This window comes from Anomalospiza imberbis, chromosome 4 (assembly GCF_031753505.1).
Source record: "Anomalospiza imberbis isolate Cuckoo-Finch-1a 21T00152 chromosome 4, ASM3175350v1, whole genome shotgun sequence".
NCBI lineage: Eukaryota > Metazoa > Chordata > Aves > Passeriformes > Viduidae > Anomalospiza > Anomalospiza imberbis.
Genome location: NC_089684.1, coordinates 22,218,762 through 22,242,705, shown reverse-complemented (window position 1 = coordinate 22,242,705; position 23,944 = coordinate 22,218,762). Strand labels below are relative to the sequence as shown.

Below are 23,944 nucleotides of genomic sequence, written 5' to 3'. Positions count from 1 at the left end.
GCTTCATGCTGTTCCTCCAGGTCCTGACACTGGTCAGAAGGGTGAAGAAATCACTGTCTGTCCTTCTGTTTTCCCTTGTGAGCATTTTAAAGACTGCAATGAGGTCTCCCTTCAGTTTCCTGTTCTCTAGGCTGAGCAAGCCAAGTGACCTCAGCCACTCCTCATAAGGCTTCCACTCTAGACCCTTCACCAGTCTTGTGATCCTCCTCTAGATGCTCTCTAGATAGATTAATGCCTTTTTAATGTCACAGTGCCCAAAATTTATGCAGTCGTTCTGAAGCCAGTGACAAATGCAGAAGCCCTCATAGGCTCACCATGTTCTGTGATATTTATACACAGACCTTTTACCTCTCCATACCTCATCTCCAAGGACAGTAAAAGATAGTAGGCATTTGAGCTGAAGAAGGATTTCTAATGGCTACAAGCAACTGAAGGCTTGTTACACCACTGAAAAGCATTCTGGAGCCACACAGACATTTTTTCAGTAGGGTGCTGTGCCAATTTTCTTTGCAGCCTTTGGACAGTTACTGTTCAGTCTGTCAGGGTTGAACAGTGTGATTCCCTGCTGAGTAAAGGACTCAACTCCCACTGAGGTGGTTTGATTTAAAGATGGAACTTCTAATGCTTTCTCACTCCAGTGGGAGCTGCTGATAGTGCCACAGATAGCTTATTCCACACAACAAAGCAAGGATGTAAAATATACATTGCTGAAAGGAATGAACTCGTGATACTCATTTATCACAACAAGCAAAAATCATTATTACCCCACCCAACAAAACATTTATACTTGGAAAATAATTACAAGATGGAATATGCACATTTAGAAGTGCAGAGATGGAAATATGTGCAGGTAAAGTCTCAAGCAAACACTTCCAAGAATGTGCTCAATAACTGCACCATATTCTTCTGTGTATGACTCCAAAGCATGTTTAGGTAGCACTTCATTTTCATATGCCCATCATTAGCATATGATTTTGTTTTTTGTGACCATATGCCATCCCACTGTCATCACTTCTCTTACAGCTTTATCTTGTGTTAATTTTTGTCCCTAATTGATTACTACTGAAGTCAGCAAGAATCTTTCCACTGAGCTTAATGAGAAATCATTCAGGCTGTGTGATATAATGGCTGGTGCATCATGGTGTACTTGTTCTTGCTGCTGTACTGTTTTCTTATCTGCTGGGGTCAGAACAGATCCAGTTCCCTTCTGAACTGCTCTATTTATCTAGAGTCTACAATTTAGACTCTTCTCTTCCTGTGTCTTGGGTTCACCAAATCAAGAAAATATGTTTTCTCTTTAATAAAAATACAGTCTTTTTGAGTAATACTGATAAACTCTTTAAGCCAATAGTTTTAATGGCAGCATAGTCATATATCTCTCTTACTGTTTTCAAGCAACATGAGCCAAATAGCTGCTACATACTATAAAAGCTTGCAAAGTTTGTGTATTGTGGTCTCAACAACAGAAAAGATAAAAATTAAGCCTAATTTGTCTTTTTGTAAGATAGCATACACTGGCTAATACAGCCAGGAAAACCTTTCATCTTTAAAGCATTATTTAGAAAATTGTGGCAAAAATACACAAGATGTTATTAAAACAAAATGATGTTCAAAAATGGATCCTACAAATGCCCATTTGGAGACCCAGTTGGAAGCCTTTAATCATCCTAACAGATTTGTTTCACCTGTTTACAATGTGTTTATAAACTCACATGGGGCAAAATGTAATCATCCCAGATTGTAACAGGAAATTGGAACTTGACAAAGGAGGAGACTGAGAGAAAAATAACAATGCTTGCAAGTAAGTGACTTGTCAACAGGAGATAGCAGAGCATGCTTCTTCCATGAATACACAGAAGCTGTTATTCCCTCAAGACAGAAGCTGATCTTGAGACTTTGTATTTAGAATCAACTGGTACTTAAGGAAATTGCTGTGATTCCCTGCCCTTGCTTAGAACATTGCTGTGGAAAATCCTCCAAAATGTAAGCTATATAGAGTAGACTAAAGGTGATGGAACGAACTGAGATTTTAAAGGCATTTTTTTGTATGATGAAAATCAAATCTTTAACTTTTTTCTTTAATTGCTATCTGCTACCTACTAGAGCAGGGCTCATTCTTTTCTTGTGGGACTGGTTTGTATTAATTTGTTTAGTCTGACTTTCTCTGCAGGAAGAGTGGCTGTGGGCATTTCTGTAGGACTATAACTGACGGTTGAGAAAGACTGAGTTTGGTGCCCTGAAGGGTCTGTTGTGTGGTGTTCACCTTGAAGCTAATGCCATAAAGGAGGTGTGTGACAACATGACAGATAAACACATGGTACATTTGAGATACCAGTGGGCAATATCCCAGAGTATAACTGGGCCTTGATTTGCCCAGAGGAATGTGTGTTGCTCTGGGTGAATGACTACTTGTGCTTTGAGCAGGGGGAAGCACTGAAGTTTTTCTGAAATCAGGAGTAGCTTCCAATGCCTTGCTTACAAGTACCTCTTAAATAAAACCTAAAAGCAGTAATATTGAAAGTTTTCAGGATGACTGAGCTCTCATAAACAGTGCTTTGTACTTGAGGAGGATCTGGTAACTGACAAGGGGCTAGATTTGTATGAGCATGTAATTGATTTTATGCAATGTATTCTATACCTATGAAAATTGATAGAAAAGATCTGTTTCATTAAATGATAGACTGACTTCCCCTGACAGAAAGGTTTCTGTTTCTTCATTTCTTTTAATATCATCTACCTAGGCTATTGAGGACCAGTATCAGTGCAAAGTCTGTAGAAACAGCTCCAGTTGCATAAGCCACTGTTAGTATTTCTGTTTCTGCTACTGTCATCTAGATGGCTTCCTTCTTGTTTCTGCAGTTATCTTGAAATAATTTTATTTTAGGGAAACACAAATATGTGAATGATACAACTTTCTCTCCTGACTGGTAAATTAGTCAGAAAAACATGCATTTAGGCAATAATCTTTAAGAAAATAAACAAAACAAACCTCTCTCCCCAAAGAACTCATCACCCCAACCCTTGACTAACTTTTAAAAGTACCACAGGCTACATTGCATAGTAAATCACAGAATAGTTTTAATAGTTTTTATTAAATTATAAATAAGAGTATGTATTTAAGGCTAAGACTCTTTCTAAAATGAACTTCTTGTTTGAACATAAGGTTAAAACTTATTGGATATTTCCTCTCTGGAACAAGAATTCTCGGGGCTTGTTGCTGTTGTAAATGTTGCTTATATTTCTCAAGATATTGGTGTATCAACCTCTTTTTTTACAGCACCTTTTGAAAGCAGCTTATTAAATAGAATATTTACTCAGTACAAAACAAAAAGGAAAAAATAACTATTATGCCTGTATTTTTTCCCAGACTGCTCCAGTATGTTTTTAAATAATGTAACTCTAATGTGAATTTTGACCAAAACTGCAAAAAAATCCTTTCTTTTTGCCCAGTCATTATTAAATTGTACCATTGCAAGAAAACGTTTATTTTTCCTAGGCCTCTGCATGCTGAATCCTGTAGCCATTGCATCAAAGCATTCTGCCGAAATGATCTCACCACTTTACTAAGACAGAAAGAGAATTGTCAAGTCCAAAAAAATATTTTTAGACCCCCAGATTAGAGAGAGTCCTTTGTTTCAGCTCTTGACATTTGAACCCTTAATGCCCTCCTATTGAACTTTCTCTCCAGTTCTGAGAAGTAGTATTTTTCAGAGGGCAGCTCAGATACTGGAACCCACAAATAAGATGTGCTTTGTCTTCAAATACTCTCTGAGGAAGACAGAGAAATGGGGAAGGGATTTCCTCTTTGAATTCTTTGGTTTGACTGGCAAAGCAAGAATAGAAATAATAGTGATAATTTCTAAAGCATATCTTGCATTTTTTCCCTTTATGATATACAGTGACCAAGGCTGATTCCTGAAGTTGTGATTTTGAAGTCATTCATTAGTTTGAAAAAAATATTGTGTTGCACTTTAGTGTGGTAGTAGGGGTATTGCAGTTACATACACCATAACCGCAATATGGTCTGTAGTTATGTGGCACCAGAGGCTATAGGAAAAGACAGCTAACAGTAAAGTGGCATCTTATAGAAAAAAACAGAAGTACTATCCATTTCTTCTGATATTCTCAGGTATGAGGGGGAGGTCTTTAGCCTGTGAAGCACAAGAAACCTGAAAAAAAATACATCTCCTTTTCTGTTTTTCTTGTTCTGATGCTCATCTCTCACAAGTCTTCAGTGCAAATTCTCACTTCTTTTACATGAAAACCGTTTACTTTGAGACATCAAAATCTGAGGGAAAGGGAAATGAGAGAGGGGCCAAAGGCTGCAGCTCTGTTTGAGCAGAGCTCTGTGCCAGGTCTGGCAGCTGGCTGGGCAGTGCAGGTTTCCTGTCTGCCACTGCTTCAGCCTCTTCCATTCACCAGTGAGCCAAACACAAAACACTTGGTGCCAAGCTCATGTTCAAGGATGCAAATGCCAACAGATCCTCTTGATGTGCATCTCCTGCTGATACTACTGCCATATGACCACAACACAGGGTCTTGCCCTGTGCACTCCATGTCTTAACCTGCCAGAAATGTTTGAGATCATTTTTACACATACGTATTTCCCTGTACTTTATTATTTTAGAGCTCACAAGGCAAGTAACAGATACATAATAGCAGTCAGATAATAGATTATTTGGAAGGAATATCAGTTTAAAATGCTTATGGTGCATGAAGGCCTTGAGCAATTTGTCCCAGGAATGGGAAATCAGGCAGAGACTGATACCAGAATGTATTCTTCTGGAAAGATAAGACATTTTTCAGTGTGCCAACTGCCTACTTCAGAATTTCAGTAACTTATAGGGCTTGTGGCACTATTTTGTGACAATAATAATTGCTCTTACAGAATACACCTGGAGAGACTGAAGAGCCTAAGTGATATTTTTGAGGATGTGAGTGTGTATATGTGATGAGTTTGGCTTTTATTTTATAAGGTGAATCCTGCATTTATGTCTCATGTCCATCTTCTGTTACAAGCTTGTATCACTACTTTTGCTGGAGTCTGAGTGTATAGAGGGATTATTGATAGCCATCAGTGACTGAATAATGTCACAGAAAAAAAGAAAACTGACATATGTGTGCACACAGTATATGTGTGCTTCTGTAGACATATTAAAAGTGGGAAAAGGTGGGAAACTGGAATGACAGGTATTGAATACAGACATATGTATGCATGCTAGTAACTAGGTAATACTAAGGTTCCTAAAAAGAGAAGAAGACTTTGCAAGAGGAGAAGTAGAATTTAATATTAAATACAAAGTCACATAAAATGAAACAAATGTTTTTTGCCTTCAAGGACCAAAAACTTTGCAGGCATACGAGAAAGAAAATAAATGGCAAGATATGAATAGGATCAGCAACTACTCACCATAGCTATTAGAATACTTTTAAGTCCAGAGGCGTTGCTTTTACAAAGAGTTAAATTCATTGACATGTGAAAATCATTATGGAATAGCAGAGGGAAAAGAAACTGAGAAAGTAATACAGTAAATGTGCTAAAAATAGGGGGAAATGCATAGTACTAAATGCTCTACTGAAGGCATGTTATTTTGTGCTATATTGCTACATTCTTAAACTTCCACTGTAATCAAGCATCTGCAGAGAATTTTTAGGCCTACACACAAAACTGGTTGTATAGCAAAGCAATCTCGGGACTCAAAAGTAATCGCTGGCATACCTGAACCACCTTTTTTGCATGCTAAGATCTTGTAGAAAAGGACAGCAGATCTTTAGTGGCCAGGTGGCCTAAATTCTGAGTAATTTACTGTCATTAGTATGTCCAAGAACTGTACTGCAGTTACACACTGTATTGCCATGATTGCAGATGGAGTTTAGGATCATAGATGGACCCTTTAGGATCATGCACTGGTCAGTGACAAGGGCATATTGGCTCCAGAATTATCTCCTATTCAGTTTATCTTGGACTATTTTCCAGCTTATCCCCATAACATAGCTGAAGGAACTGTTGCACTGGAAACAGTGGAACTGTGCAGTGTGAGCTACAGAAGAATGCAGGAATGAATGCCCATGAAGCAGCACAGTGTAAAGTCTCTGCTGCTTCTGGTGCCTGAAACAACTTGGTTTTTGAGCTACCTCTGCCATCTCTGCAGTAGGCTGCAAACAGGCTGTTGGAAAAGGAGAAAGCAGGGGGGGGAAAGCCACTAGGAAAGGATGGGCAGAAGTGTGAATACACCCACATGAATTTGAGTCTGTGTTCAAGGACCAGGATATTCAGTCTTGGATACTTTAATCCTCAGCTCCAGATGCAGCTTACCCCCACTGCAGGACGTGCCTAGTTCACAAAACTTTGTGTCAGTCCAGTAATCTCACTATTTACATAGCTTAGAATGTCCTACAGAATCAGATGTAAAAGGAAACATGTACTGCCCATGACCTCCACTCATTGCTGTCCAGGTTCACAGTCACACATTTATACTCTATGAACATGTGGATGCTCTAAAGCAACCAGTGGAGCATATCACAACATACTTTTTAGTCAGTTACTATTCATTAACTTTAGTATTTTGGGATGGCAACAATTTCTAAAGTAAAATCATCTGATCCCATAATTTCAGTTCCCTTAGCAGCTTTATCCTGATTTGTAGGTTTTGTTGTTTTAATTTTTTTAATTAAAAGAATGTGTAAGGATGAGTTCACTGGGTTAAAATGGCTGAACTTTTATGAAAAGCAAATGGGAAGCAAAGTTTTAAAATACATCCACCCAGCAGATCTTTGCCCTGGAATAGGGCAGTCTGTACATCCAAGGACATTCCTTGGGATCTATTTTGACCCTTAGGTATTCTCAACTTGGCAGATTTGTTTTGCAGAGGTAGCCAGGGAATGTTTAAAGGCACTGAATGCATCAGGTGTGATTTGGTATAAAAGGAAAAGGAATAACAGTGAGAAAAGACAAGGAGGGATAGACTACTGTCCTGTTTGTTTTACCTGATGCTGCGTGGTACTACAGAGAGCTCACCTAAACACAGCTATGCCATTGTTCGTTGGGAAGATTTTTATTTGCCTTTGGAGGCAGGTGAACTTGGAGGATTTGATGGGGTGCAAATAGTGATTTCTTCAGGGGATTTTCAAATAAGAACTATATCAGAGTGAATAACACTAGCTATCGACTCACCTCTGAGCACCAGCATTTTGCATTGCTAAACCAAGGAAAACATTTCCAAAAAATGTATCTGTCCATTGCACTTCAGTCAGTGTGGAGCAGAGCTATTTTCCCTTACTCTGGAAATGCAGTTTGGATTCATAAGGAACAGAATTCACTTTTGTTCCCAGTTTCCTAACATAAATTTAGGAACTGCCAAAGTAGTATGTACTACATCTCTGTGGATAATTTAGTCAGGAAAAATGAAATAAAACATTACTCAGAGCATCCAAGTAACTGCTCAGCTAATGACTTGATGAGCTGCTGCAGTAACTATTAAATATGCAGCTCTTTTAAATACTAAAGCCCTTTTATGTTTCTGAGAACCTCAAGGTAGATGAGAATCTTAAGCGAAACTCAAAAAGACAATGAAAGAAATCTTTGCCTGCTCAAAGGTAGTAGCACTGGTGTTACACTATCTTCTCAATTTTTAATGGGGATTAACATTTGAGAAGATACATCACTGGCAGGAGGAAAGTGTACTGATTTCCTCATGTGTTCTCCCATCCTCAGAGCAGAAAAGTACAAGAGTAGTCAAGAATCTCATTTGCTCTTTTATTTCTAGCTTTACAGAACAGGAATGCATCTAGCTGAGAATGCCACCAAAAATTTGCAATTAGTAGGGCAAACAGAAAAGTATTATTATGAAATTGTCCACAAGTACAAAAGGCACAACAATGTTTCCAAATCTTTGTACCTGGAAATGAGAAATAGCATTTCAGAAAGTGGATTGAACCTTATAAAATGTTAAATACCATCACTTGGAAATACTGCAGTTCTGATAAGTCAATTAAGAAAATATGTATAATGTGATTTGAACATGTAGGAAGGAGTTTAGTGAGTAATCTCAGTGCATTGCTAAGAGGAATAAATGACCTGAAATACAAATCAATTTTTCTTAAAAAATTAAAAATCAGTAAGTTATCTCTCCAGCACAGCAAATGTGAAAACAGTAATAAAGAAAGAAACATCTTTCAGGGGAGATGCAGAGCACTCTCTGAGAAAGAGTCCATCAGTGCACGTGTGTAGGAAACACAGCAACTGCATCTCCCCTTTGCTGTATGGACACTACAGCTGTCTTATTCCATTGTTGTCAGGAGTACAAAGGTAAAGTTTCTCCCTGACTTTTTTTCTTTGACAGTCACAAAGCTTTATTTTGCTTCAAGAAATCAGAAAAAAACGTAGCACTTTGAAACTATGTTCTTGCCAGACCTCTAGATATGCACAGATGGCAATGTAAATAGTCTCATTAGTTAAAATCAGCAGGAGCAAAGCATCTCAGAGCTGATTGTGAGAAAAGCTATTAAAAACAGGATCTGAAGTGATTTCTGAAGAGAAAGCAAATGCCTCTGCCATCTGCAGAAATACAAAGAGGGAAATTTGAAATCCTCTCCCTTTACACACAATCTCTGCAACTCCTTATCAGTATATATTAGATGACTGGCTGAGAGACAGACTGTTTTCACAGTGGGAAGCAAAACTCTGAGTTGCTGTTACAGAATAAGTATTGAAAGATGGAGCACAGAAAGCAGCTGAAGTCAAATGGAGAGGAAATGTTTGTTATAAAAGAAAGCAGAAGAATAAAAACAATGGAAGACTGAAGGAAAAAAACAAAGATCAGGAGAAAAAATGTGTTAGGGAGAGATCCTAAAGAGGTGTAGAGGAGCACAATGAATGAACTATTCATCCTCTCATCACTATGATGTCTGCATTTTTATTTTGGCAGAGAATCTGATCTCAATCTCTCACCTCTAAACTTTTCTCTTTTCTCACCTGTCCACAGCGATGGCTGTCATGGAGTAGATGCTGGCGAAGACAGCTGTGATTGGGAAGAAGTTGTGGAAGCGGCAGTAAGCCTCTCCAAAGTACCACTCGCTGTGCAGCGCATAGATGAAGTTGATGAGAGTATTGAAAGCAGCCATGGAGGCATCAGAGAAGGCCAGATTCACCAGGAAGTAATTTGTCACCGTCCTCATGCGCTTGTGAGCCAGGATAATCCAGATGACAATAAGATTTCCAAAAACGGCCACTGCCACCACACCACCGTACGCCAGAGACCACAGGGCAATGCGCCAAGAAGGTTGCACGAACTGATTGGAGAAGTTGCTTGCTGAGGATGCTACAGGGGCAGAAGCATTTTCAGCTGGTGCTTCCAGAGCCTGTCCCCAGGGATTGCCTGCTTCAGCAAGGCTCACATTCCACCTGCTGCTTATGCTCATGTTCCACTTGGCTGTGGGGACCAAAGTCATCTTGGGTGTTTCTCCCCTCTCTTCCAGGAATGATGTACCTCTCCTGCCTCCCTCTCCCAACCCTCCAAAACCCCCACCAACAGATAAGAAGAGGGAAGGAAGAAAAGGGGAAGTAAGGCAGTACAGCAGGTACTGGAAAGGAGAGCTCTGTCACAAATAATCTCTGGCTATGCTGTTCAAACTGTTAGAAATGCTCTAACAGACACGTCAAGAGAGCTACCTCGGAGTAGAACAGCATCCTGTTTCTCCTCTGTACAGCCTCTTGCTTTTGATTTTACTTAAGGAGAAGAGGACTGGGAGCCAAGGCACATTTTATAGGCTTGTGAGTTCCCAGCGTCACAAAGGGAGTGGAGCAATAAGCTCCATCGGCTGGTAAGCTAACAGCTCTTTCCCTCTGCCCTCCCTCCCCTTGTATGTCATTTGTTGCCAGCAGCAGGCACTTTCAGGAGCTGTGGAAAGCATTGCAGGGAAAATGAATTCTCATCTCATTTATGTTGAGAGATTTGTTTTGTATTGTCTTTCTTTAAGTTTCATTTTTGTGCATCCTTTTTTAAATAGTCTTTTTGCCCTGTGTTTGCAGGGCTAATCAGCTGGCTTAGTTGAAATTTCCAGGACTGAAGCTGTCTTTTTTATTATTCCATCTTATTCCAGATGAATTTATTCCAGATCAATTCAGAGCTGCTCTTTTGCTGCTCTCTTTTTGTTTAGCACACACTTTCCTTGAAACCATTCTGTTACTTACAGATTTAGAATAGTGACTCTTTCGGACAAACAAATACATTCTGCTGCTCTTTAATTTCACTTTTCATTCTGTAATATGTAATTGATATCAAGAATTATTTATAAGCTATTTGCATGTTCATCAGTTACTGATTTTTACTGAAACAGTATGTAGCCCTAAACATAGGTGTCCCTAATTATGGGTAAAATATTAGGGGTTTGTTTTCTTTGTGTCTTTGGAAAAAAAAAAAATTAGTTCTTTTTCCTGATTTACATTTATTTCCTGCTTAGTACTATTATTATTTTGAGCAACCAATATTTTAATATGCAGTGATTTCTGTAATGGTATAAAAGGGTAAATGAGGAAATTCAGCACCCAATGTTTTCAGATCCAAAATCAGTTTTCTTGTTAATATGTTAACAAGAGCTGGCATTAGGAATGCATGTTTTATGCAAGGATTGATTGCAAGAGACTTCAACTAACAAACCTTTGTTATTCAATAGGCTGCAGTCTATGAGAAAGAAAATGTGAGAAGAGAAGAAAATGTGTTTTAGTGCCAATCTTTCGTGTTTCAACAATTTAGAGCTACTACTTGTCATCAGCAGAGGTTTCAATTGTAGCACAGCAGCGGGAGCTATTCAATGTCCCTGTCAGCAATGACATATTTAATATTTTTAAAAGAAAAGCTTCAAACAAAAATCAAATACTCCTATGTACCATTTCCTCCCTGATGTATTTACCCAGTAGAAGCGGTTCCTGCACTTTAATTGTCAGGTCTTCACTGCGGTTTTAATTTGATTGAATGTAATTTTGGCTGTTTCTCTGTGAGCTTTCACCAACTTAGCCCAACCTGAGCAGCTGCCGACATCAGGCTTCGAAGCTTTGCAGAAAGCCACAGAGCTCTGCTGTAAATCACCTAGTGCTACAGCATGTCTAGAACCCACCCATGCACAGGAGGTGCTTGTAACAGCAAAGTCACTGCAGTTAATCCCACAGTTCCATTTTGAATTCTGAATCTTCTAGCTGCCTCTTCTTTCTCTCCCTGGAGGCAAGCCTGAAGAAAGGCATAGTAGACAACTTCTGTAAATTTGAGAGTTGAAGAAATTTAAATGGTGGTTCCAAAGAGTGAGGAACAATGGACTGACTAGTTATAGCTGAGATTTGGACACTCAGCTCTTAATTCCAGCAGCTTCACTCAAGATTTTCACATTGCTGCAAGCCCAAGACTACAAACCCAGCCCTGTGCCCTATACCATTCCACCTTTATGCCCAAACTGGGAAATGCAGACTTTATCCTTTTACTAAGCTGATGTGTTTTTCACATTTGTACACCTGTTCCACAAGCGTCCCACATGCTTCTGTTGCTTCCATCCATCTCTCCCAACCTCAGCTCTATAATTCCCTTTCCTTCGTTTCAGCAGAGACGCAGGCACCGTATTTCTAGCACATAGTACTGACAAGTGTGCTGTAGAGTGTAAACATACAGGAGCAGAGTCCTGTAGAGAACTGTGGTATGGGAAGATAAAGGATCTGTGTTTGAACCACTTGCTATAGTTCATGGAATCCCATTCTGGTCATGTGTGTAAATTGTCTCAGGTTTCCATGAAAAATGTGCAATATCCAGTAGTGCTGCAAACTAGGGACTGGATTTTGACTTGGAAAGCAGAAGTCTAATTTCTGGTTCTGGGATGAAGATTGTTCTAGCTTTGCTGTCAAAAACTGCTTGCCATTGCACTCCAGGTGTACAGGAGAAACCATTCCCATGTCTTGCCTTAGTCATCTATGGTGCCCCAAAGGAAATTTGTTGTCAGTGCATTCCTAATCACAGTGTGACAAGACAGTACATGGCAACATCTCCTTGTTCTAGCAGAAGTATAGGTAAACTGAGTCCTTGAGACTTTCAACACAAATCAGGAAGCTCTTTGTCGCCTGTGTTTGTGAAATGTCAGCTAGGCCACCAACACAGGAGTGTCAGCTTTGCAGTGTAGAAATCAAAGTGTCATTGATCCTCTCTTCCTCTTCAGAGGTACGCTGAGGAAATAAGCCCTCCCTGTACAGAAATTTTTATACACCATGCTCTTCCCCATCCCTTTTCCCCCATAAATGAGAAGAAAAACTGTGGGGTACCATTAGCATAAAAGGACAACCTAGATTTTTTTAATTAGTCATTTGCTCAGTAAGATGGATGTTATCAGCCTGCAGCATGTATCTGAAACTGGCAGAAAAGGTGGCTGAATATCTGGAGTTCTTTTGTTTTGAGAAGTGGAAAACTGAACAGCACAGGACAAATGTTGGGCAGCTGGATCAGTCTCCCATGGGGAATATTTATGACTCTTTTTGGAGATGACTAAAAATTTGCTAGAATAATTTTTCTGTGTTCTGGCTTTCATTCTTACTGAAACTACTGAGAAGTAGTTTGGTACAATCAATTAGAGCAAAATCAGATTCTCCTACATCCAAAGGGCTACAGCAAAAATTAGGCTGATCTGCCTTGCTAACATTTTACTTAAGTAAATATAAAAAGATATTAGGCAGCCAGTCATTAATTAGATCTTGTCTATAGAGGAAATTCACATATATAGTGATTCTAGCCGTGCTTCTCCATATAAATTTGTATTGGTTATGCATGTCCTGATTGACGTTTAGTCAGCTGGAGGCCATCAGCATTGAGTTTCTCAAAAACGTTCCACAGCAACTTTGGTGAAAACATTTGCATTAATAATTTCTGAGTAGCATAATCTGCCTGACTGGGATGCACCTTATGCAAAGGAGTAGTACAAAAGACGACAAGGATCTGTGTTTTTTCTCAGTCTCTCATAGACAACGGAGGGTAACTGTGCTGGTGTTTTCTTCTAGAACTGTTAAAGGTATGTGATTTCTTATGTTAACTTTTGGCCATTCCAGTTTATGCATATTTGCAGTGGGAATGTTTAACTTTCCAGTCTGTAAGGCTTCTCAATTTTAGAGTGACTTTCTTCTGGCCATCTGCTATCTGCTATTTCCTGATGGTCATTTGCTCCTTTGCTTTTCCACAGACTGCTGCTTTGTGCTTGTGTAAAAAGCATGTTGTACTTTGAAACTGTGGTTAAACGTGTCACTATTAGCAGCTCCCCATTCCCAGCTTCTCAGAAACACTAGGAAATCTAAAAGAAATATCCAAAGAGTGAAGAGAAAAGTAGCGGTGATTATCTCTACTTCTTCCTTTGTGTTATATAGTTTGAATCTATTTTTTCACAGTTCCAGCTTAGCTGGCTCCTACTTAGCCAAGCAGAAGCTAAGCTCCCGATTTAGCATCTTGACTAGAAGGTAGATTTAGAAGATATTCTTTCCTTAGCTATTTATGAGATTATGATTTAAGTATCTATAGGTCTTCTGATGTACTTGAAGTTTTTGTTGGAAATTGTTCTTCCACTAAATTTTTCTGTGTGCTCTGAGAATGAGACACAGAGAATATCACCATTATTTCACAAGTAGGGATTTGTGGTAAAATAGCCTGCACAGTATCTCTATTTAACGTAAGTGATAATGGCATCATGAAGATGTTTTACAAGGCCTGTCCTCTGTCCTTTCTTTTGTATATAGAACAGAGGCACTGTGAAGTTTGCTTTTGGTTTTGGATTTGCTTGCTTGATTCGGCTTAGCCTAATAACCTATTTCCCTGCCTCCTTCCTCCAGTGCCCTGCTGGAAGAAATGATCCTTCAGCAGGAGCTTTTTTTTATTCTTCAGCCTTGATAGCTCCTGTTCATCAGTCAGTCATGAAAAGGTTTAGCTAGGGCAGCAGAATTTATGCAATTTAAGGATGCTCAGCACTGTCCTATTTATCATGGCTGTGTGTTTGCATTGTGCTGCTGTCATGACAGTGCCAAACCACCTAGATTTTGAACAGTTTGCTTTTATTTGTGTAGCTCAAAACACATCTGGAAAACTTGAACGAAGTTTGAACTTGGTTTCTGATAATTGCTTATGAATGCAAAATCTTATTCCTGTCACCAACTGCAAGTGACTCAGTAGGATATTTAGCAGCTTCACAAGCATGCAAGTAAGGATGTTGCAGCAAAGGGGAAAGACTAAAGCTGGAAATATAGTGTGCGGCTCTTCATCATGGCTAGAGAGGGTTAAAGGGTGAGGAAAATCAGAGCCAAAGAACTGATTAGAGACAAGTTTTCTTCTGGAATATGATGCTGAGATGCAACTTTGCTGAAATATTTTTAGAATGCAGTAAAACTTAGTATGTCTAGAGATGAGTTATGAGAAACAAACAGTAAATAGAAATGAAGACTATTTTGAATTTCAGATAACACTCAGAAATTATTTTGTATGAGAAAACTTTTTTCTTCCTCAATGAAAGATTTCTTCAACCATTGAGAGTTTGATCTTCTGATCCTCCTGAAAGGCTAAATATATATGTTTTCCGTTGTCATCAGGATAGCTTATCTCTCTGTTCTTTAGCTGCTGTACATAGGACATGACTGAAGGTGCTAAATTGCTGGCACGGTGAGGTGCCTGTGCCAAAATGTAATTTGTAAGGCACAGTCATTCTGTGAATAGTAATTCTTATTAATTTGCTTTCCTGGTCAGCTAGGGCTTTGAGAGGAAAATACATTATACAAAGTGAGATACTATCAGTTTTTTGGGAAGAAACGAAGTGGGTTGATTCAAGTATGTTCTTCTGACAGCAGTTTATCTGGAGAGGAGGTAAAGGCAAAGTGAAATGGACCATGGTGTAATAAACATTTTCTTAGGTTATTGTGATTAGTCTTCTTTCCTGCTATTATTGTTTTCCTCTTTACATTCTTTGTGACAGTCCTTGACACAAATTAGTGGGGAACCTTCGCTGATACTTTTTTTTTTCCCTAGCTGCTGTACATTCTCTATTTTCTCTAGTGGGAGACAATTTATTTGCAATTGTAAATCCTGGCACCTCTTCCTTTTCTTCTTTCTACAACTTCTCAAGTGCCTGTCTAATGTCATAGGTGAGATGAACTGACTTCTATGTGTGCGCTGAATACATGTTTGCCCATATTCTTCTCTTCTTTTGAATTGCTTTAGCAACTTTTTAAAAAAGTTATATTTATTAACAGAATTATACATAAGCCAGAATGTGTTCGATTGGATCTTGTAGGTTCAGAACCTACAGCCTTGAAATTAATGGGTAGCTGCTGTAGCCACCTGAAATTGCAAGTCCACTGAAGTCAGTTGAAAAGACACCTACTGGCAGAAAAAAGCATTTCCTCTGTCCCCTACAGGGCTCTTCCCAGCAATTTGTTTCCTTACAAACATCCAAATTAAGGGGGATTTTATTGGTGACTTTTCTGACTCTTGAAGCTACTTACTCAGTTATATAGATATATTGCATATAATAATTTTACATACATACTCTTACATAATAAATGCATGTTGTCAGTTCTCAAGCAAGTTGAAAAGGCATGAATGGAACTGCAGTAATTCAGTACTGAGTAAAATCAGAAAATAAGAATTTCTGATAGCTTTACCCATGTTATCTATAAAGCATCAGTGGCACATCTGTGTTTCATTGTTACCTGAAAAATAAAACAGATAGGCTTTTTGGCTTGTTTTTTTAATAACAGGAGGTATCATCATTGTGGTATCAAAAGAGTATTCTATTTTTTTTTCCTTAACTAAAATAAAGTTTTTTATGGATCGATCTTCATATTAAGCATTACAGGAAATCCACAGATTTAAAATACTATCCAGACAATATTTCTAAAAAATAAAATATCATCTCATCTACTTTAGAAACTACTTGGAATGTTTGTATGGAACTGTGTTCTGTCAGCATAGAAATAGTTGGTTGCTCTTTGTTTTACAAGAAAAAAAAAGGGAAAAAAATACACAAATTTACACATGGTGTTACTGTTGACCAAAAATTATTTTACATTCTAAGTGCTACAGCAGGATGAGTGTAAAAGGAATTTTGTACTTGCTTGTGTAGTAGGCATATGATAATTTAGAAAAGCTGTATCTGCCAATGTATAATAAATACAGGAGGGAACCTTTGGCAAAATAGTAAACTTTTGTCTTGAAATATATCTATTTTGCTTGGGAAGTAAAGGATAAAATGAAAATATTCTTAGCTATTATCTCAAATGTGCATTGCCACTTGTGTTCTGTTCTACAGTTTGTAATATGATTTGTGCCCTGCCTTTTTTAGAATCCAGTTTTTTTATCTGAAATAAAAGTGGAAAGGAGATCTGAACTTGGCTTTCCCACATTTTAAACCACTGTTGTGTCCTAAATGGTGACAATGTCTTGTCATATCTTGTGCATTTTCCTGTGTGACTGTCAGTGGAAAAGAAATTACTGTCAAAACTGATGCACAAGGATTATGGTATTCTTATAACATTTTATCACACACCTATTTCTAAACTTAGAGTTTCTTAAGCCAAAAGTTCTGCTAGTTAGTTGGTGCTCAGTGAAAGAATTCATTTATTTATCACAAACCCCATATGAATCACCTCTGTAAACTTTTATGGAGCCTATTAATGAAATTATTGTGTCTTAAGAGCTAGTATTTTTTACTGGAAGTTTATTTGTTGCCAAATGTTGTTTTTTTTTTTTTTTTTTTCTTCTCCCTAATATTAAGGTTGTTTCTCTGTTGTGTGACCTTTCTTCTTCCTTTGGAATTGGAATGAAAGGAAAAGCAACTACTTCCATATCAGTGAAATTCAATTTGTGGCTTCAATAAGTCAATCTCTTGCACCTTTTCTGCAAACCACTGCACTATCTTATTTCTGTATGACATATATTTACAAAGGAATTCCTATTAATTTGATTTTCTATATTCATGTTGAAAGAGATTATTTAAGTGAGAACAAGAGTTCAAGTGACCTAACCTTTCTCAATAATTTAGCAAGTTCCAGAGGTATTGTAAGGCAACAGAAAGGAAGGCAATTAATTTTCTGAGGTGAACTGACTTAGGCTATTTTTTTTTGTGCATGACATATATCACTAGATGAGTTTTGAAGAAGCAGTAGCAAAGAGGAAGGGAGAGGCATAAAAGCAAAATGTAGTAACTAAATATAATTTGTAAAGAATGTATCTTATTAATTTGGCTCCAAGAATTAGCATTTTGATTTGATGACTAATAACTTTTGAACATCATAGAAGGTACTTAGATTTTTGTCATATTGTTCATTTAAGATTATTTTTATTAATTTTTAAGTAACAGGCCACTTCTGATCCTCATTGCTGGTTTTAGAACAAAACCACAACTTTTATGTGGAAGTGATAAAAAAACAGTCGATAGCCTTGCTACTGCTTTCCTGATGCCAGATTCAAGGCAGGTTTTGACAGTGTGTCTGCACCTGTAACGTGTCATTGTGTTAACAGTGATGGTATTTGATCCTCTGACATTTTTAATTAACCGTATTAACCTGGCAGCAACATATTGTTCTCCTTAAAGAATACCATTCATTTAGGGTTGGCAGCAGGTAGCAGTATCTTGCTAAAAATGCTTTCTAGCTTTACTGGATTTCTTTTAAAATAAAGATGAACAGCCTTTCCTGCCTAGGTAAACAGCAAAGGAGGAGGCTCACAGCCTGACTTTTTCATACATGTGCACACCCCTGTTCACATAAACAAATACAGACAAGGATGTTTTAAAGGTAATTTTTGTGTCTTATGGTTGAATAAGATGTTTGACTCCAAGAAGTGATAAATGAAAACAAGTTCTATGGAATTATAAACTTACCAACTAAGCCTCACTGTAGAAAAACACACGCAACTACCCTTGTCTGATGTCTGATGCGTTTACAATAGAGTAGCTGATAAAATGACTATAAAAGGAGGTCAGGGAACTGGAATTGTAAAAATTAAAATGTAACTCTTCTTACCTTTCCTGAGGCAGACAGAGTAAAAAATATTTCTGTTAAATCCCTTACATTCCCTTCAGGCTATTGTCTAAAGATAATTTGTTCTCATGTAGCAAGCACTGGGGATTGAAGCTATTTTATAAATCTTTTGCTCTTTTACAACCAGATGGTGGGTGTTGATAAAATGTTTGTTGTCTCCCTAAATTGTTCAGATAATCTAATTTTAGCGAGTAGAATTTGTAGTGGTAGGAATTATGTGTAGATGTAGCATTTGGAGGCTGAAGAAACGAATTTCTTGTGTCTGACTTCATGTATTCAAAGTTTTATCTAATGGATTTATTTCTAGATGTATCTGGTGGAGAAAGGGCCCTCCATCTCTCCTGCTGTACAGCACACATTTTCTTTTATGGGTGATAAAGATAGGGAAATCTTGGGCTGGCATACAAATTCCAGCCTTGCTCTAATGAAATACCGCTGTCTTAGAAAGATGAATTAATGTTCCCTGCTGCAAAGCAGTGTTTTTCCTTCATGTTCTTGTTCCTTACTGAGTTAGTGTGTGGAACACCAAAAAAAGGAAAAGCAAGGGGCAATAGGAGTCTGAACCTGTGGAAGTAGACAATGACAGCTACTAAAACCAATTTACATTCACTGCAAAAAGAGAGAAGACTGGAGAGAGAGAATCCAAAGAAAGGACTAAAGGATAAAAGAAAAATCACTGAATAGCAGATTGGAATAGGTGATTGGAAAGAAAGCATTGAAGATAATTGGAAAGTGAACCAAATTGTTTAGGGGATGAGGCAGAGGAGGAAGGACTGAAACACTGCTTTTGTCTGTGGTTATATTAAAGCTTGTATAATGATGAATTTCGACAGGCATCCACAGTGATGGATGCAGTTTTATCTGTCAACACAGAGCAGCCTTGTTTAGGCCCCTGTCTTTCAGCAGCATATTTTTATTCATCCTCCATTACCACGGAGTCCAGATGCTTCTCATGTCTTCAGACTTTAAATGAAAGCATTAGAGTTACAGACTGTGGAAATTGTTTGTTTTGTGAAATACTGCAAAGCATTTTGCATGGGGGTGGGTTTTTTATTGTTTGGGTTTTTTTTTGTTTTGTTTTGTTTTTTTCATCTAAACTTTTGAGAATTCCCACTTGGGAAAAAAAATCTTTAGTTCTGTGTTGATATTTTTGTCTTGATTCAGGACCAAAGTACATATTGGAATTTCTCATGGCTATACACTGGAGGCTGGGGTTTTTTTTGCATACTATCCAGCTTGTGGCATCTCTTTACTGGCAGCCCAAAGTCATAATGTCAGGAAATTGTGTTTTGATAATATGGACATTAATAAAGGATTTTCTTTAGCCAGTTGCAACTCCCTCACCACAACTGCCATCAATCTGCAGCAATCAACTGTGTTTTTCACCACTGTCACCTCTTGTTTGAAAAGAACAAACTGTTCTTTTCATAAAGAAAAGTGCAACCTGGCATTGCAGGTTTATATGACTGACAAATTAATATTGATATGCTAATCTATGCATGTTGTCACCATTGTGCTGAGCTCTTTCCTGTCAGAATGGCTCTTTGTCCCACTTTTTTTTTTTTTGCAAGATGGTTTGCTAATGCAATTAATCATCTAATCCAGGAAACCGTCTCCCGGCATGGAAAACTGACATCATCTTTTCTGCTGTATATACTCTGCATCTTTTGTCTATAGTGGAATCATAGACTCAGATGCATCTATGATGTATTTTGTCATTATAAATTGTTACCAGCCCTAGCTCTAAATCTCATGCAAAGGTGCTACTATAAATATATATATAATATTGGTCCAGTGGAAATCTCTCCTTCAATGCTATGATGTTAAGTCTTGAAAAGCACATGTATACAAAAGTTCTAATTCTAAAATCTATACATAGTATTTCCAGGTTGGCACAGAATGTATGATACCAGATTTAGAGATAAAAACCTTCCATTTTTAAAAGAAAGGAAGCTGAATGAAGTAAATTACTCTCCTGAATTTCTACTGCAATGAAAATGTTATTCAATAGCCACTGAGGGTTTCAAATAGAGTGATGCTGCTGCTGTTTTTTTTATCCAATAAAAGAGGCCTCAATAGTTCCAGATAAGTATAGATAAGACTCTTGAAAGTTGGGCTTCTGGGTGAAGAGCGGGCCACCAGGTCTTTTCCAGTACAAAGACGGATAAAGCTGAACCCGCTACATGACAATGATTAGCTGTAGCTTTCTATGTCAGAGATAAAAAGAACTGAAGAAGTGTATTATGGTCTTTACCCCAGTGTGCCATTCCCATTGTGTCCTGGGAACTTATTGAGGAGATCAGATTTGGGGTACCATTCTTAATAGTCATTATGAGACCTAGCAAAAGTGGTTTTATTTATACTTTTGGTAGATCCAAAAGTAAATAATATCCAGCCCCAAAAAGGTATTCCATCTTGTCTCTTAAATTTGTGGCCTGATAATTTCTTTGGACTCAGGTTCCTAATACTGTTGTTTATAAAAATCAAGACATAAGCATTCTTTATATTCTCCAAACCCTGTTAAGATGTATTAGATGTGTTTCTCTTGCAAGCAGAGGATTTATAATATTTTTAAACCTTGCCAATTGTAAACTACACCATAAGTCTAATTTCTGTTAAATATTGTTGCCTTTCTCTGCAAATCTTGTCACTACCGGTATCTTTTTTTTTTTTATGTTTATAATTGCATTGTATATTAATAGAGCTGTATAATTGTGTTTTGTTCTTTATACCTTTTCTGGTAGTTAATATGAAGAATTCATATGTGAATTACCATGAATAGTTAATATGTGAATTTTGGTTGCTATAAGCCAATGTTTTCTAAGAGTCAAGCAGCCATTTAAAGCCTACATGGTGGGCCCATAGACACAGGGAAAAGCTCTTTATTCCGTGAAAGTTTTTATTGACTCTTTTGGTAGTAAAGGTTCTTTCTTTATATGCTGTGTTGGTATTTACAGGATTTAAAATTTCTTTCATTAAAATAGTATTAAAAAAAAGTCTTGCGGAAGGCAATTTGAAGAACTGCAAACATACCCTCAGAAACCAGAAAGCAAATGGGAAGCATTTTCACTGGAACACTTTTGCTTTCTAAGATCAGAATCCTAACTTCTGGATTCTTGGTGTGATTTTTCTTGTTTAGGGAATTGCAAAGGATGGGTGGCCAGAGAGAGAGAGAGAGAACATAGAAGTCTGTCTGTAGAAATCTTTGAAGCAGCCATCCCTTGGGAGAAGTCATAAATTAGGATAAATGAGACACAGGAATTGCCCTGGTAGAAGAAGACTGGGGCAGCTGTCAATTAATTTCTTTTAGAATTATCTCTGTATCAACTAATGAGATAGGAAAGGGCAGGTTTTTGTTGTATGATGAGTTGGTCATTTATAACTGAGGCAGTAACATGACTTTACCTGTTTGTATTTTATTGGATTATTAAAAGAAAATACAGGCATTCCTGTAAGACTTCAAAAAACCCAAAAAAAAAAAAAACCCCAAAAAAAACCCAAACAAAAAAACATCAATAGAGTGTCAAAACCTGTAGAAAAATATCACTCCCTAATACAGGCTACCAGTTTTTTACAGTGTATAAAAATAAGATGATTTCTTCTAAATCCTCTAAGATTTTTCTAGTTGGGATAAATTTTTAAATTAGATCCTTAGCAGGCTTTAGGTAGTGATTTTAGCAGTGCCTTTCAGAACTATAGAAAGCACAAAATGTAGAGGAAAACTACTGAATAATCATAGAATGGCTTGGGTCGGAAGGGATCTTAAAGGTCATCTAGTACCAGCCTCCCACCATGGGCAGGGACACCTTCTACTTGACCAGGGACACCTTCTACTTGACCAGGTTGCTCAAAGTCCCATCCAGCCTGGCCTTGAACACAACCAGGGGTGTGGTATCTGCAGCTTTTTTGGGCAACCTATTCCAGTTCATCACCCTCACATCAGAAGGTTTCTTCCTAATATCCTATCTAAACCTACCTTCTTAGTTTGAAGGCATTCCCTCCTATCTTATCACTACATACTCTTGTTAGAAGTCTCTCTCAAGCTTTCCTGCAAGCCCCTTTTAAGTACTTGAAGGCTGCTATAAGGTATCCCTGGATCCTTCTCCAGGCTGAGCAACCCCAACTCTCAGCCTTTTGTTGGTAGTTCAAAGTTTCTGGAGGATGATCATCATGAGTAAAGTGTGTAATTCCTCTATAAGGAATATGCATTATGGTAGATTAAAAGCAAGCAACAGCTTTAAGTAATAAGTCTCCAAACTGGTAGAACTATGGATTAGAAATTGATAAATGTACCCTTTATTTGGCAAAACTAACACAAAAAAAAAAAAAAAAAGAGGCAGAATATACCATTAGTCCCTCATTAATTATGATGTAGGAGGTCAGAAGTGGTGTTTCCCATCAGGGCTCAGCATTTGGGCCTGTCTTGTTTAATATCTTTATTGAAAAAGTGGATGAGGGGATTGAGTGCACCCCAACGGAGTTTGTAGCCAACACTAAATTGGGTAGGAATGTCGATCTGCTGGAGGGTAGGAAAGGTCTGCGGAGGAATCTGGACAGGCTGGATCAGTGGGCCAAGGCCAGTTGTATGAGGTTCAACAAGGCCAAGTGCTGAGTCCTGCCCTTGGGTCACAGCAACCCCCGGCAGTGCCACAGGCAGGGGACAAAGTGGCTGTGAAGCTGCCCAGTGGAAAAGGACCTGGGGATGCTGGTCATCAGTGGCTGAACGTGAGCCAGCTGTGCCCAGGGGGCAAAAAAGGCCAAGGGCATCCTGGCTTGTGTCTGTGGCCAGAAGGACAAGGAGGCCACATTTCAAATTCTGTGTTCAGTTCTGAGCCCCTCACTACAAGAAGGATATGGAAGTGCTGAAGCGTGTCCAGAGAAGGGCAGCAGAGCTGGGGAAGGGTCTGGAGCACAAGTTCTATGAGGAGCATCTGAGGGAGCTGGAGGTGTGTTTAGCCTGGAGAAAAGGAGCCTCAGGTAGAGGGAACCTTCTTACCACTCTACTGCTGCCTGAGAGAGGTTGTAGGTAGGTGGGGGTCATTATCTTCTCCCAAGTAACAAGCGATTTGACAAGAGGACATGGCCTCAACTTGAACAAGGGGAGGTTTAGGTTTGATATTAAGAAAAATTTCTTCAAGCATTAGAACTGGTTGCCCAGGGAAGTGGTAGAATTGCCAACTGCTTACTCTGGAAGTATTTGCAAGACAGGTAGGTGTGGCACTTGGTGACATGGGTTAGTGGTGACTTAGTGGTGCTGGGTTAATGGTTGGGCTTGATATTGGAGGTATTTTCCAACTTTATGATTCTATGATAATCAGGCTGGTTGATTAATTTCATCTTTTAATTTGCCTTGTATCTGAAAAACAAAGTCTGTGCTAGAAACACCTTGACTGCATAACGGTTATTGTCTCGGGATAAGAATCTAAGAATTACATTGACAAGAGAAAACTGAAGACAGACTAAATGACAAGGGGAAAAAATACAATTTACTTCAGAAGGGCAGGAGGCTGTTTACATTTATGTCTGTCATACCTAATTCTTAAAGGTCAATACAGTTTCTTTTTAAGAAAACAATCAATTAAGAAATACAGCAATAAGACATCAAACACTGTAAAAAATATATGCTGTCATTGAAGAAGAATGCTGACATTTTGCAAGAGATGTTGGAGGAGTCAATGGGAAACACTGAAGAGGGGAAATTATGTATTTTCAAACATTTGTAAGAGTGATATTTTCAGGAGAGTGACAGTATTTGCAGTTCAGTAATGGTATTCATTTCAGGCATTTGGGTCTGAATTTTGATTTTAGAGCACTGAAGTGAGCCCTTTATCAATGCAGTTAGTCCAGTGGAAGCTAACAAAACTGTGTAAGGAACTGCTCAGGAGCTCTTGTTTGTATGTG

The 23,944-nt window shown here is 38.2% G+C and overlaps 1 protein-coding gene and 1 long non-coding RNA gene across 2 annotated transcripts in view; one reads left to right on the top strand and one right to left on the bottom strand.

The window, feature by feature from the left end:
• The window catches only part of TACR3 (tachykinin receptor 3), a 36,715-nt gene extending 26,909 nt beyond the window's left edge, over window positions 1–9,806 (bottom strand). Inside the window, exon 1 of the mRNA XM_068187476.1 lies at window positions 8,975–9,806. Coding sequence (XP_068043577.1) covers window positions 8,975–9,450 — 476 coding nt within the window. The 5' untranslated portion in view covers window positions 9,451–9,806. The remainder of the gene's footprint in view (window positions 1–8,974) is intronic.
• Window positions 1–21,504, top strand: part of LOC137472413 (uncharacterized) — a 46,181-nt gene extending 24,677 nt beyond the window's left edge. The window contains exon 4 of the long non-coding RNA XR_010998169.1: window positions 21,028–21,504. This is a non-coding gene — a long non-coding RNA (uncharacterized lncRNA). The remainder of the gene's footprint in view (window positions 1–21,027) is intronic.
• Window positions 21,505–23,944: the final 2,440 nt, after the last annotated feature.